The sequence below is a fragment of the Equus caballus genome, chromosome 1 (assembly GCF_041296265.1).
Source record: "Equus caballus isolate H_3958 breed thoroughbred chromosome 1, TB-T2T, whole genome shotgun sequence".
NCBI lineage: Eukaryota > Metazoa > Chordata > Mammalia > Perissodactyla > Equidae > Equus > Equus caballus.
Genome location: NC_091684.1, coordinates 124,095,676 through 124,111,166, shown reverse-complemented (window position 1 = coordinate 124,111,166; position 15,491 = coordinate 124,095,676). Strand labels below are relative to the sequence as shown.

At 40.9% G+C, this 15,491-nt stretch overlaps 1 protein-coding gene across 7 annotated transcripts in view; it reads right to left on the bottom strand.

The window, feature by feature from the left end:
- Positions 1-6,001: 6,001 nt before the first annotated feature.
- GABRA5 (gamma-aminobutyric acid type A receptor subunit alpha5) overlaps positions 6,002-15,491 on the bottom strand; it is a 72,444-nt gene continuing 62,954 nt past the window's right edge. For all 7 annotated transcript variants that reach the window (XM_023652053.2, XM_070231411.1, XM_023652057.2 and 4 more), the window contains 3 exons: positions 13,085-13,237; positions 10,196-10,407; positions 6,002-7,248 (listed from right to left, as the gene is read on the bottom strand). In XM_023652053.2, coding sequence (XP_023507821.1) covers positions 6,946-7,248; positions 10,196-10,407; positions 13,085-13,237 — 668 coding nt within the window. In that variant the 3' untranslated portion in view covers positions 6,002-6,945. The remainder of the gene's footprint in view (positions 7,249-10,195; positions 10,408-13,084; positions 13,238-15,491) is intronic.

The following is a 15,491-nucleotide window of genomic DNA, read 5'->3' as shown; positions in this document are numbered from 1 at the left end:
AAAATATATTTATATTTTCTATTATATTTACCTGTGTAATTTCCTTTACTGGTGTTCTTCCTTTCTTTGTGTGGTTTAAGTTACCTAAGTCTAATGCCATTTCTTTTCAGCTTGAAATACTTCCTTTGATATTTCTCATAGAGTAGGTCTGCTGTAGATTAATTCTCTCTGTTTTTATTTACCTTGGAGTATATTTATTTCACTTGCCTTTTTGGAGGATGACTTTGCTCAATAGTTTTGGTTGACAGAATGTTTTTCCTCCTTTCTTTCAGCATTTTGAATATGTCATCCCACTGCCTTTTAGCCTCTGTGGTTTCTGATTAGAAGTCAGCTGTTGATCTTGTTGAGGATCCCTTGTACATGATGTGTCTCTTTTCTCTTGTTGCTTTCAAAATTCTCTTTGTGTCTTTGGTTTTCAGTAGCTCAATTATAATGTCTCCAGTTGTGGATCTCTTCAGGTTTACTGTACTTAGAGTTAGTTGAGCCTCTTCAGTGTGTAGATTAGTGTTTTTAATCAATTCGGGGAAGTTTTGACCATTATTTCCTCAAATATTTTTCTTTTCCTTTATCTCTCTTCTCCCCTTCTGGTACTCCTATTATGCATACATTGGTGCACTTGATTGTGTTTCACATTCTGGGACTCCTGTTATGCATATGTTGGGCCACTTGATGGTGTTTCACAGTCTCTTAACTCTATTCATTTTCTTCATTCTTTTTTCTTTCTGTTCCTCAGACTGAATAATCTATATTGACCTATCTTTAAGTTTGCTAGATCTTTCTTCTGCCTGCTCAAATCTGATGTCGAGGACCTCTAGTGAATTTTTTATTTCAGTTTTCATACTTTTTCACTACAGAATTTCAATTTGACTCTTTTGAAAAATGATTGGTATCTCTTTGTTGCTATTATCTCTTTGGTGAGACACTGCTGTCCTACTTTTCTTTAATTCTTTAAACGTGGTTTTCTTTAGTTCTTTGAACATATTTAAAAATCTGATTTAGGGGCCTGCCCAGTGGTGCAGTGGTTAAGTTTGCACGTTTTTCTTTGGTGGCCCAGGATTCACTGGTTCAGATACCAGGTGTGGACATGGCATCGCTTGGCAAGCCATAATGTGGCAGGCGTCCCACATATAAAGTAGACAAAGATGGGCATGGATGTTAGCTCAGGGCCAGTCTTCCTCAGCAAAAAGAGGAGGATTGGCAGCAGATGTTAGCTCAGGCTAATCTTCGCCCCCAAATAAAGAAAAAAGCTGACTTAAAGTCTACCTACTAAGTCCAACATAACATCTGGGCACCCTCAGGGTTGGTTTCTTTTGATTGTTTTGTCTCCTGTATATGGGCTATTCTTCCCTGTTTCTTTGCATATCTCCTAGTATTTGTGGAAAACTGAACATATTAGATATATATTTTAGTAACTTTGAAACCCCATTATCCCTCCCCCTTTCTCCTGTTTGTTGTTGTTGTGCTTTTTTTTGTTGTTGGAGGTTAGATTTGGTTTTTGTTTAGTGACTTTCCTGGACCAGCTCTGTAGTGCTTGTATTCCCTGTAGTGTGAAGTCTCTGTTCATTTTAATTCTTATTTAATTTTTAGTCCTGGGTTCCTAAGGTCATTCCTGAATCAGCATAGCTCTTTCTGCTCTTTCATGACTGTCCACACAGCCTTGACCATGCACACAGCCTTCCAGATCCCTAAGAATATGTCAGAGGTTTTCACAGCCCACTATGGACTGTTTATAAACAGTCCATATTTTTATATTTATATAAAATATAAAATTATATTTTATAAATATATTTATAAAAATATAAATATTTTTGAATCACAAGTTTCTGAAGAACCCATGCTCATTTCAAAATAGGCTACAGAACACATGAGTTTGGGGTTGAGATTGTCTATTGAAAATGACAGTGAGAAACAGATAATCATGCAAATCGTTGATGAAATGAACCTTTTAGTACACTTGAAAAGCACTACCTTATATCACTGCAAACCTGGCAAGTAATTGAAATGATCAGAGCAATTCATATTCAAATACTCACCATGTTTGCTATTCCCTAGATCTTCCATTTTAAATTTTGGGGCTGGGTTCTTTCTTGCCCCAGTGATATCACAGGACTTAAGAAGCTGTAATGTTTACCTTCACTGACTGCTAGTGAATTCTGTTGTCATCAACAATGCTGTGGGAATAAAGCTTTTCCATGGAGCTCCAAGCCAAGTCAAATAGTGGCAAAGCCCTGAGGTTGGAGCTTTCTGTGGAGTTCCAAATCAAGTCAGCCCCTTCTGGTGTCATCAAGGCTGCTGGTCCTCCTGGTACTATGCCAGAGAGCTTGGAGTACCCCTAAGTTAAAATGTCCTTGACCTCAGTTCTAACTGAGGTTCACCTGTTTTTCTTCAATAAGTTAACTTGTGTACCTTTGGTTAAATTTCCAGAGTTGTGAAACGGTTGCTTTTGATAATCTTGCCAGTGTTGTCATTACTTTTTGGGGGGATACAATTTACTAAGGTACTCACTCCACCATCTGGATGTCACACCTCTGAATAATAAATTATATGGTCACTCTACTTAAAGGGTCAGCCTGTTACTCAGGCCAAGCCACTTGTCACCACGTGGGGATGGGTTCCCAGTGTTATATCGCATATGGATAGGTTTGTAAAAACTCTGAAATTTTTATTTCATAAACTCTTTTTTATTATAACATGATAATTTATAGAATTCTTAATAGACCAACACAATCAATATACCAGAGCGATTGCCATTTCTATATGTTACATACATATTTCTGTATATTTCAAAGTATTTTCCTTATTTCATAAACTCTTAATGAAATATTTTCTTTGAGTGGGATACAACCACCCCTACCCAAAGAGATTTCATCACATTCAGTCCACCCACTTTCTAGTGTCCATTTCCTCCATCAGTTCACATTCACTGAGCACCTGTCACTGGCCTGGATAGTGCAGGCTGCTAGGGAGACAGTGGTAGCAACACGAAGAATGTAGAATAAATTGGACATAAATTAGTATGTTAAGTCAATTAGAGCTCATTTCAAATTTTCCTTTCTAAGGTTGTTCATTACAAAATATAGTATCTAATCTTTGGTTTTATTTGTCTTTCAATTTGAACTTAGAAAAGCTAAGGAAGCCCATTTCTTCAGACTATCTTATTAGGGAAATTCTAAGCAGTAAATATTTTTGAATCACAAGTTTCTGAAGAACCCATGCTCATTTCAAAATAGGCTACAGAACACATGAGTTTGGGGTTGAGATTGTCTATTGAAAATGACAGTGAGAAACAGATAATCATGCAAATCATTGATGAAATGAACCTTTTAGTACACTTGAAAAGCACTACCTTATATCACTGCAAACCTGGCAAGTAATTGAAATGATCAGAGCAATTCATATTCAAATACTCACCATGTTTGCTCATGACATTGATTGTTCCAGATGTGCTAGAATTGTAAAAACGACATTAAGACTAATTCTTAAATATTTAAAATACTGTTTTCAGTGAGAGAACTATGGCATTTCCAATTTTCAAAAAGAAATAGTTCTTTTTGATGTGAAGCTAGTTCTCACAATCGAGGCTAATGTTGATTGAAGATTGGATGTCATCACTGTAGTTCTGCTTTCCCCTTGAGGTAGGCCCCACCCAACACAGTAACCGTCATCATTTACATTGGTGCTTTGGAAGGAGCAATCACATCAAGACACTGGGCTCTAGTCAATCAGTGCTTCTCTCTCTCCCCTCCCTACATTTTACCTCCCTGCATTCTCCCTCTCTTCTTCTCTCCCTCTCTCTCTTTCAGATGGGGATGGGTGATGGAGGGTGCTACCTGACAGGTCCATTGTATCAAGAGGAGTTTCTAAAATCACAGAAGCACAGAATTTTTATATAAGAAGGAACAGACTTAAAGGTCGTGTTTTCAGTGCACAATCATTCTCTAGGGCATTCTTAATAGATAATCATTCAACCAGGGCTTGAAGCAAGATTTTCCATTTTAGGTTACATTTTCGTTCTAAATCAACTTCCACCTGGAAGTAGTTGCATGTTGTTGTGAACCCAGAGTTAGAAACTATGAGAACTGAAATCTAGGCCTGCATTTTCTCCTAACGCATGATATGATTTGAGCCAATGGATTAACCTCTTTGGGTTTCAGTATCCCTGTTTATAACATAGAGATTTTCATTTACTGTACCTATTTCCCATAACTTGCTCCATAAGAGACACAGAGCACTATTTCTAAGGCATTAACCTCAAAAATAGGTTAGAAGACTTACAACCTCCCTGTCAATCTTCAGTAGAGAGGGTTTACTGTACCATTTTAACTTTGACAGTTACTCTAGAAGCATTTGAACCCAATTATTGTACACAAGCGTTTAGGCCAACTTTAGCCAAAGCCTGCCCTACATAGACACATAGATTCCTGAGAAATACAGAAGTAATACTGATTGCTGTCTTATTAGAATATTCTGCATTTCTATTTATGGTGATATCAAATGAGATACATTTAAATACTCTGGTTCTAAAAATAGGGCACTGTAATTTATAATTATTTTCAAAAAAATTTATTCCTTGGCTTGTTATCGTTTTTCCCAAGGTGATTCTTTATTATGTCCTTGTTAAAAATAACAAACACTGAAATATCTACAATACAAATTCAGAGAGCAGAAATCTAATGAGATCTTTTTCACTGCATATTCATCAGATTTAAGACTGAGCAGCATGCAAATGCAGTAGGCTTACTTTAAACTGGAATTTACCCAGCAGAGCTCCTAGGGTTTTCTGTAACAAAGGCTGGAACTTGTCAGGAAAACTATTTCACCTGATATGGAAGACATCATTCTCCATTAGGATTGAGATGTTAAAAGTGAGTGAGTGTATGTGTAGCCATTTAGACCTCATTTATAGTATATTTTTATCCAAACTACAATGCAAAGTTAAACTGTAATTATGATATAGGGTAAATGTAACTAAACAGTAAATTAAAACAGAAGCTTTTTATTGAGCCTTGGGTTTGACTTTTCTTTTGGCAGATTTTATGCTGTGATATAATGGAAAGCACACACATTATTCTACAAATATAGCATCATTTGTAATAGAGAAATTCTTCTTGTGTGAAGATGTAAGAGCATCCTTTTTGTTGACCTTTACCCTCCTATTTGTGAGATCCTAGAACCAGGCGTAGAAGGGGCAATGGAATCTCTGCATATTTAATGAACTGGGGATGCCAAAAATTGGGCACCTGCCTTTTTGAAGAACATAGTAGTTCTATGGCTCTCTCCCACTACTCTGATAAAATATGATAACTTACCTTGAATCTTATGAAAAGGTTTCTCAGGATAAATACTTGGAGTTTTCACTGAATGGATGCTGTGGGCATTTGCAAGATTTTTCAATGTGAAAGACACTGCCGAATATCTGCCTATGCATGTGTCCATGGCCATAGCTATGCCTGTGTCTACCAAACACGAGGTGGATGGGTTTTAAATAACTGTGTACCATTAAGTAATAAATTAGGCAGCCCTAACTTTGATACCATTTGCTAAGAGTCATAATTCGCCTTTTATAATTTCAAGTGAATCACAGAGGAGGTAGAAAGTGTTCCTTTCAGTAAGTAGATGGTCCAAATGCAGTACTTTTCATCACTGTTCACAAACTGCAAAAGGAAGGCATGGACCAAGGACTGAGCAGTCACCTTGTGCATAGCAAGCACTCACCTTGGGAACACCCCCAGGTAGGGTTCTATCAAGTAGAGACCCACTGTACTGTGAAGATGTATGTGATGAGAAAGAACTTCTGGTTTTACCTATTTACCTTTACTGTGGTTGAAATCAGCCTTATCTCTACATCCTACTCCAGGGAATTAGATTGGAACAGAAGTGAACTGCCAAGTAAAAGGTTTTTCTCCAAGCAATTTCATGATGAATTTCCTTTATGTCGCCTTTTGGAAAAGAGTCCACCAATATATGAAATTTTTTTCAAAAATGACTTTTATCCACAAGATCAGTTCATTTTTTTATTTTTTAGTGAACAACAAAGGTTCATATACAAAAACTAACAGAGCAATAAGTCAATCATGAAATACATACAAGGAAATAAAAAGGAAAATAACTCACAGTTTCTCGCCACTCAAGCACAACATACTGGCTGCAGTGAGAGCTGGTCAATGTTTCAGACAGTGAACACAAAGGCCAAATGCCAAGACTGTCATCACACCACTTTCTGTTTTAACATCTCCTTTTCTTTCTTGGTCATTGTTCAGTTAGTGGGGGGAGTTGGGCGGGGGGAAAGAAGTTTATTTTAAGCAGTTGAATTTTTCCTTGGGCAAATATTTTGTCTGTTAATCTAACATATTATATATTCCTGTTATTAAATCTGTCCACATAGATGTTTGTCTATTCTATTTTATAATGTAAGATCATGCAATACTTTCTAATTTCAGAACAGTAAGAATTATCAAAGGCAATTAATTTTGTACATAAATGCGCAGTTTCCTTCTTAATGAAAAATGTGCTCTTTGTGATCTTTGTTTCTTGAGAGAGTTGGTCAAGTAATAATCATGGAGCATTTCCTAAAATATTTATTTGCTGGGAAAATTTGTATGAAATGACACTTGAAATATAAAAAACATTGTTAGGTAACACTTGGAACAGTTAAAAATATACTTGTTTGTAAACTATCAATGTAAGATACTGAGCATCTGAGTGTCAGAGCCATTGTCTCCTGTTTTTCTAGAAAGTTGTTTGCTTTGTTTACCAATGTTACATCTTTGAAACATCTAACGTTATATATAGAAACATCAAGGCAATATTATTTGTACATATTATTAAACATGCAAAAATTTCCTGAAAGATAGCCCAAATATGGAAAGTTCCTCTACGCTCCACCTCTCCTCGGTACCATTCCACTGGGAGTATGGCTCTCTTGGAATGTGGGAGTGTGGTGGGCTATTTTGGAGAGGCAGCCCCTTTAATTACCGGCTCCCTATTCAAATATGTTGCCCAGTAAACTAAGTTGAAGGTGCCAAACAAGACTGGGAATACAATTCGGGACATTTTGTCGATCTTGCTGATGCTGTTGTAAGTCTTTTTGTTTTCAGAAGTCTTCTCTTCAGAAGGTTTTACTGAGACTGAAGATGCATTCAAAGTCCCTGCCGGGGTCTGTTCTTTTGGGATGTTGGGGGCGTGGGTCATCTTCCCAGTAGTATAAGCATTTGTTGACTTATTTAGTATGAGTTCTCGCTCCTTTTTCTGCAAAACATAATAAGAATGTAAGGGCATGCCATTTGCAGGTAATTTTAGCTCACTTCTAAAGGTTCTAAAGGTGTGTTCTCAAAAGAGAGACAGAGAAACATCAGCTTAGCTCTGGCCAAGGGCAGTCCTCCACAGACTTCTAAGCCTATAACCTCACATGGCCAGTTTTAGATATAAAACTCCCCAACAGACAAAGTAATTTATGGTGGAAAAACTTGGAATAGTTGTTAACTTTGTTGAAGCGGGGATGGGAACTGACTGGGAAGTGGCAATGGTGAACTACCTGGAGTGCTGGCGATGTTTTCTATCTTGATAAGGATTTGGGTTACACAGGTGAACATGTTCATTAGACACAGTAAATGTACCCTTAGTATCTGTGCATTTCGTGCTATGTAAATTTTGCTTTGTAAGAATCAAACAGTAAACAAAAAGTGAACTCTAGTTAATTATATGCAGGCTCAAATATTTAGTGGAAAATGTACTGTCATCTGAAATTTACTCTGAATGCATCAAAAAATAAGATGGATTTACAGATGGATTGAGTGTGGGTGGATGGATGGATAGATGCATAGATAGAGATGACACAAGCATAACAAATGTTAATTATAGACAGATTTTCATTGTAAAATTCTTTAAACATTGCTATGTGTTTGAAAATTTGTGTAATAAAATGTTGGAAAAAACTCTATTCCATTACCAAAGTAAAATATAGTATCATTAAATAAAATATGGAAAACAGAAGAGAGTAAATAAAGAAAATATATCACTGTATCAAAAAAAGGTATCTGCACCCCCATATTCACTGCAGCATTATTCACAACAGCCAAGACAGGGAAATAACCTAAGTGTCCATCAGCAAATAAATGGGTAAAGAAAATAAGGTTTGTATATACATAATGGAATATTATACAACCATAAAAAGAAGGAAATCCTGCCATTTGTGACAACACGAATGGACCCTTAAGGCATTACGCTAAATGAAATAAGTCAGACAGAGAAAAACAAATACTGTGTGATCTCATTTATATGTGGAATCTGAAAATAAAAGCAATACCAAAACTCACAGATACAGAAAAGAGAATGGTGGTTGCCAGAAGTGGGGGGGTGGGGTATGAGAGAAATGGATGAAGGTGGTCAAAAGGTACAAACTTCCAGTTCTAAGATAAGAAAGTCCTGAGGATGTAATGTACAGCATGGTGACTACAGTTTATATATATGTACATATATATACACACACATATGTATATATATATATACATATATACATATATATATATCATATCTATGGGAAGTAGTAATAACAGTGGGGCTGAGTGTGAACATGATAGCTGACCATGATGACGAGCCCATCTGACATTTTAGGGCTCTCTATTGAGCCCAGGGTTTCACCCTCCTCCTGGACTCACAGTCATGGGCCTGATAGCCTCAATTTCTGCAACAGAGACCCATCTGCTCTCCCACTACAGACCTGGCTATCATCAGTCTACCATCACATGGCCATCCAAGACCTAGTCCCTTAGCAAAGATTAACCTCCCAACAACACAACTGCTGGGTGTTGGGAAGCCCCCTCTCCTCAGACTCTATTCTTGCTCCTCCCCCCAAAAAACATCCTTCATGGCCCCATCTGTTGGCATAATCAAGCCCAGGCGCTTCTGTCAAGAACTCCCATAGTCTGAGGATACCCTGCCTCTACAGATGTTTTCCCAGCTCCCCACCAATGGTCCACTGCAGTCAGCTCACTCCTGTTCAACCACCCCGACCCCTCAAAACGCACCCACTCTTGAGGTTTCTACTTGTCAAGACCCTCTCCTCCCTCCCCTTCTCCTCAAGAGGGCCCAGAATGGGTCCCGCTAGACCTTTCTCCAAGTGAGTAAGCTGGACTTGGAAGTGGGTCTTCCGTGACTGAACTTGGGCATGGAAGCAGAGTCACGGTGCTTGGAGGTGGCAAGAATCAGGTGGGCCAGATCAAGTCAGAACCTCTGACTTTTCATAAGAAAGGAAACAGCAGTATTAAATGCAAAAAGCAAGCATGAGGCCATGGATGAGACAGAGCTGAGAGCCCTCAACGGAAATGGAGTGTCTTGGGTTGCCATTACTGGTCTGTGGCCCTGCTTAGGAGGTCAGGACATATAACTCCAGACTTCCGTAATGCCTTATAGCACTCCCTTCATGCTGATTTTTCAAAGGACAAATTAAGTTTTACCTTCAAGTCTAAACTGATAACTCTGGCCTGCTCTTCTCTCAGAGCAAAGGATTTGTTTATTTGTTTCATGCATGGTATAATGAGCAGTTTATCATGTGATGTTTTATTTTCTATTCCACGTATGTTATTCTCATCTCCTCAAGGACATAGTTCATCTTGGAATGTTTTGCAACATTTTTCTTCAAATATTTCTTAGATTTAGTCACTAATCACCCTCTAAATACTCACTAATTTAATTGCTTGGAACAGAGTAATGCTTCCAGAATAACTCATGTGAGTTATTTAAACAAGCCAGCTCATCTTGCCAATGGAACTGGGTCTGTTTTGTTCATGTGCTGCTTCCAATAAGTCACTTCCTCTCTTCCTGACCTTAAAGCCACCTTGCAAAAGGGACACTACATGATGAAGTGGCAAAAGAGCAAGCAGAAGAATGGGCTGTACAATTCAAAACTGGACAAGTAGTCCCTGAACAGACAGGAGGTACTTTAGCAAAAATAACAGGCCTGAATATAAACAAGCACATTCACATGACATCAGACCTTTCACTTGAATGAAGCTGGTGATTCAAAATAAAGTGGTTATGAGTAAGACTTTGTAAGGACCTTGAACATAAGGGAAGGGATCATTTTGGGGGGAGAGAGGAGAAACACCCTGCCTTATATTTGGACATAGAATCAGGCACATTTTCTCAGAAATGAGAATCTGGAAGAATGAAATAAGGAGGAAAATGAAGTCAGTACCTTGACCTTAGCTGCTTCCGAGGCTTTTTTGCCATCCCAGGCCCAACCTCTCTTTGTGAAATAGTTGACTGTGGCAAACTCGATCAGCGCAGAGAACACAAAAGCGTAGCACACGGCTATGAACCAGTCCATGGCTGTCGCATAAGCCACTTTGGGCAGAGAGTTCCGGGCACTGATGCTGAGGGTCGTCATGGTCAGCACTGTGGTCACCCCTGGGTTGTCAGTGATGGGGGTGAGAGGGGAATGGAAACAGGGGTCAGTACCAGCACCCAGACCCCAGTATGACACCCCTGAACATGACAGACAAAGACAGAGAAGGAACTGGTCACTTTTATTCCCAGCCCGGTGGACCCCTCTCTCTACACTTTTCATAACACTTAACATGTTCATAGCATTTAAAATATGCTTATTTTATTTATCTTGTTGATTGTCTCCTTCTTCTAGAATATAAACTCAAGAGCACAGGGATGTGGGTCTAATTTATACGCATCCCCTAACTATGTCCCCACTGCCCTGAATCAAGCCCAGCAAACACCTGGCGCTCAACACAGATGTGTCAAGTGAATGGTATTTCTTTGTGGTTGAGAGGCAATATCCAATTGAGAAAGGGCAATGACATTCAGGCAGCATCTAGTGAAGAGCTTCACAAAGATTTCTGTGCACCTTCAAAGCAGTGGGCTCGAAGCAAATCAGTGACACAGACTTTCTCAACCTGCAGACTTATAGGAGCCGGGGTGCAATAGAAGCACCAGGTCTGAATCTGGGTCTTGGCACTTCACTCCCTCCAAGAGGAATCAATGTCCCCATGAGGCTGCTGTGTAAGGTGCCTGTGGCCATCTACCTTGCCTTTTGGGAAACTTTGCAGAGACTATCCAGCAAGGCCGGATCCCTTAAAGGGGACCTTCTCTAGGACCGGCAGATTATGATGACATACAGGACACTGGCTAAGTACAGATTCTGATCTAAGCTACATTCTGGATGGTCTCATTATCCCCATTTTACAGGTGAGGAGCTTAAAGACTTAAATATAGTTAGCAATGTACCCAAATTCACCAGCTGGCAAGTGAGAACCTATATCCGGCCCAAGTCTTCTGGACCCTGTAGCCCACATGGCTTCCACATACTCTGCGCCTTCTTTCTTACCATGTTTTGTCTGCAGGGGGCTGCGCCTGTGTGTGTGGGGTGTGAGTGCAGTGCACCTGTATGGGTTGAATTGTGACCCTTCAAATTCATATGCTGAAGTCCTAACCTCAGAACCTCTGAATGTGACCTTACTTGAAAATACAGCCTTTACAGAAGAAATCAAGCTAAAATGAGGGCGTTAGGGTGGGCCCCAATCCAATATGACTAGTGTCTCAGACCCACACAGGGAGAACCCCACATGAAGATTAGATTTATGCTGCCACAAGCCAAGGAACCACCAGAAGCTAGGAGAGAGACCTGGAACAGATTCTTCCCTCACAGCCCTCAGAAGGAACCAGCTCTGCTGACACCTTGATTTTAGACTTGTAGCCTCCAGAACTGTGAGTAATTAATGCTGTTGTTTAGGCCCCCCTGAGCTCTGTTGTGCCCACCCTAGGAAACCCATACAGCACCAAAAGACTGTAATGTAGCTAGTGGTCATAGCAGCTTAGTTTTCATCCAAAGTCATTTTTCAAAGGTATTTATAAATATTCATTGAACATGGTACCATGCATGAGATTAATGCTTAATGAGAAATCACTAGGTATCTTTGATTTTTCTTAGAAATCCAGTTAATCATTGTGCTGGGGGAAAGTGTTCTGTGCATGACCATGAACAGGATTCTTGTGTCTTCTTGGGTCCTTTAACATCCTGGACATGCATTGGGAATCTTCAAGAGGAAACAGATAGTAATATGCAGCATTTTCCAAACTAAATTTTTTTCTCTGCCTGCCTACTAATATTCCCCCAAAGAGCTGGGAGACTGCCTGGCCGCGAGCCAACATTCACACCTCCTGAAAACATTCCTGAAGCTAAATCTAGTGAGGCAAGCAAAGCTGAGGATGTAGTTAGAGCTAGAGAGATCGTCCCACAGGAACAATCCTGGGCCACTCCCTGGAAACTCCCCACCCTCTGGCTCTCTGGCATCGGCCACACTACAGGAACATTAACATAAAATGCAGGCCACAGTTTCCTTCTTTGGAAGGGAAAGTGCAATAGTAAGAGCTGAGGAGAGAATTGCACTTTACAGTTTAGAATCATCCATCATCACAACTGACTTGCAAAACTATCTTTAGTATCGCTACTCGAATTTGACAAAATGAGCTTCAAAGTAGGAATCAACACTGACTATGTGCGCTGTGCCAGGGTATCTCCTGAGCTAAACTTAATTTATGTCTCAGGGAAGTCAAATTATGTAGTTCTAGATTCTTTTCATATATGTTTGATATCATATATCCATATGTATCTTATATATGTGTATATATACATATATATGATATCATATATACAGTTTATTACTATCATATCACATATGACATATCGATTACCACTTGGGGCTTAATTTTAAAGCTGCATGCACATTTCAAAGGAAACTGCCTGATAAAATACAAAGTAGTTCTTTAAGAGAACTGTGAAAATACTGTAGCAAAATCACAAGACAGACAATTTCAAACTTCAAAAAAAGGCTACCAGCGAAAGGCTTTTCAAAACAGAAACAATGATCAAGTAGACCATGCATTATTCCCCAGCCCTAGTTCATAGAGCAATCCTAAATCCTAATCATTAACACTGAATTCGTAACTAATTGGTCCCTTGCTTTTGTGGGTCACAGAATAAAGGCAGCGCCAGGAGTTCAGGGGCTTTTGTTTGGGGATGGCTGGAAGCAGTCACAAAACACCAGTCCTGGCCTGGCTTGGGGACACTCACCAAACACTGTCCTGGCTGGGACGGATTCTCGGTTCAGCCAAAAGGACACCTGAGACAAGATCACAGTCATGATGCAGGGAAGGTAGGTCTGGATGACGAAGTACCCGATCTTCCTCTTTAGATGGAAATGAGCCGTCATGATTGTATATTCACCTGCACATAGGAAATCAATGCAGTCAGCCACCTAAAGTCCTTCACTCCTGCCCTGTGGCTCCTGCCCCTTGGTCAGAGGTGGTCAGGGAGCCTCACTTCTCTCCACCTTCCTGTTGGACAAGTATTTATTTGTATTGTTTGGGCGACAGAGAGGACGGAGGATGCATGGATTTCTTAACAGTCATTTTATAGTAAGTCTTTTGACCCCCAGCCTCTGAAGAGTCTTTGCTGGCAGATGCCTTTCCTCGGTCAAATCAGATTTGTGTGTTTCCTAATCCCTGCTCACAATCTGTGCTACTCTCCACCCTCCCCCTTGCTGCTACTGCCATCAGGATTTCAGGATTTAGCCTCTCTAGATATAACTCGACATCACAGAGCCCTGTTGTGCATGGAGGGTTTTCTCCCTATTTCCCAACCAGGGTTGGCTCAAAGGAGCTGGGGACAACCACTCCTCCACAGGCTCCCTGCTCACTTGCCAGGCCTAAGAGGAGAGTGAGGAATAGCAGCTTCAGGAGCCACAGGTCCTGGCAACTCATCCTTTCCGCCACCCTCCAAGGACATTGGTGGCATTTCCTTGGCAATGCTCCAGTGCCTTCTCTGGATCTGCCTGGCTGTGTGGGAGGTGAGCGGGGACCTCCCATTCTTTGCTGAGAACGATGCTGCCCTGATGGTGAACTGGTAAGGAGCTGGGGCAGGCTGCCATGGGAGGGTGTGGGAAGGGGTGTGAAACTGAGAGTCACCACTGCTACCTGAATTTGCATCTCCCTGGGGAGATGAGAAGGATGCCTTGAGGAGCAGAGGCAGAGTTCAGGTGATCTGAGCACAAGAGTTCTTTGGCTGAATTGCAAAGAGTAGATGGTGTGGCCAGGGAACTGTGAACAGAGGCTTGGGGCCTCCACTAAAACATACCCCAGGTGGGGCCAACTATTAATACAGGTGTGGTCTGCCAGCTGCTTGGGCAAAGTGTTGGGACCTTTGCAACTGATAACAGGGCTCAGATGCTTGCTGTTGGATTTGAACCCCAGAGCGCAGTAAGGCGAGCTGTGGATGTGTCCCTCTGTGACTTTTCTCATGGCACACTGTTCCTCAGACATGGAACGAACCACTAACATCACATGTGGTCAAAGGAGACCAAATTTCTCAGCAGTAGATGCAGACACACCTTCCCCATGGCCCCAGGCAAGTGAGACCTGGTGAGAGGGCCCAGCAGGCTTTACCACAGCAGAAAGAAACAGGGACAGAGAGCATGGGAGTAAGAGAGATTTAGTAGCAAAGACTGGCTCTTTGTAACGATCTACTTTTGCCTTTCCTAACACCTGAAGAGGAGAATTGCCTTTCTGTTTCTTTGCAGTAGGGTTTCAAATTACTCTCCTACTTTTAATTCTTTTTTGTTGTTGCTGTTCTTTTGTTTTTGTTTTATTTTTGAGTTGAGGGTAGCAATATCAGACAATGTTAAAGAAAAAAAAATAAAGACCATCTTTCTAGAATGCAAATAGAGGAAGAAAGCTCATTTATAAAATTTTAAAGAACTATATGAAACAACTCCAAACAGTAGCACCCTTCATTAACATCACAATTCTTTAACCAAAATTCCTGCATTGCCATCTTTTAACTTGTTCCCATAAAATCGGGTCTATTTCCTCTTCTTTTCCCTTTAATGTGGCGACCACAGGTGAAGCCCCCATCCTCCCAGTCCTGCCAGGCTCTCTCTCCTCTCCCCAGGAAGTCCAGTACGCTGCCTGCTGGCAGGCACTGAGCACCTGTGCAGGGGAGACATGTACTGAAAGTCCTCGTGCTTCCTGCCAGCTCCAAGGGCTGACAAAACAGACAAAGAGGGATGCTGATCAGGGGCTCCCCTGAGGGTATCCTCTGGGGATTCGAACTCATGCTGCAATCAGGGCTCACTCCATCCCTGTTATGCTTTTCTCCCCTGCCATGTGGAGACTCTCTCGAGCCATGAAGTCCCCTCTCCTGCTCACAGCCATGACTCGTGACAGTGACCACTAGAGCTGGACCTCCCGTGGCTGGAGGTGTCTGAGGACACACTTTGCAGGCTGAGGAAGGGGAATGGATTTTGTTTCTTTGGACATGCTGCCCATTTTGCACCAGGTGAAGCCAGGCTGGTACTGCCCCTGTGGGGCTCAGGCCAGCTCTATACATATGGAAGTGAGAGCACTTGCTTTCTTCTTGGTAAGGGCTCAGCTATTTCTATGCTGCTTGGTTGTGCTTTCCAAAATTTAACCCCAGGGAAATC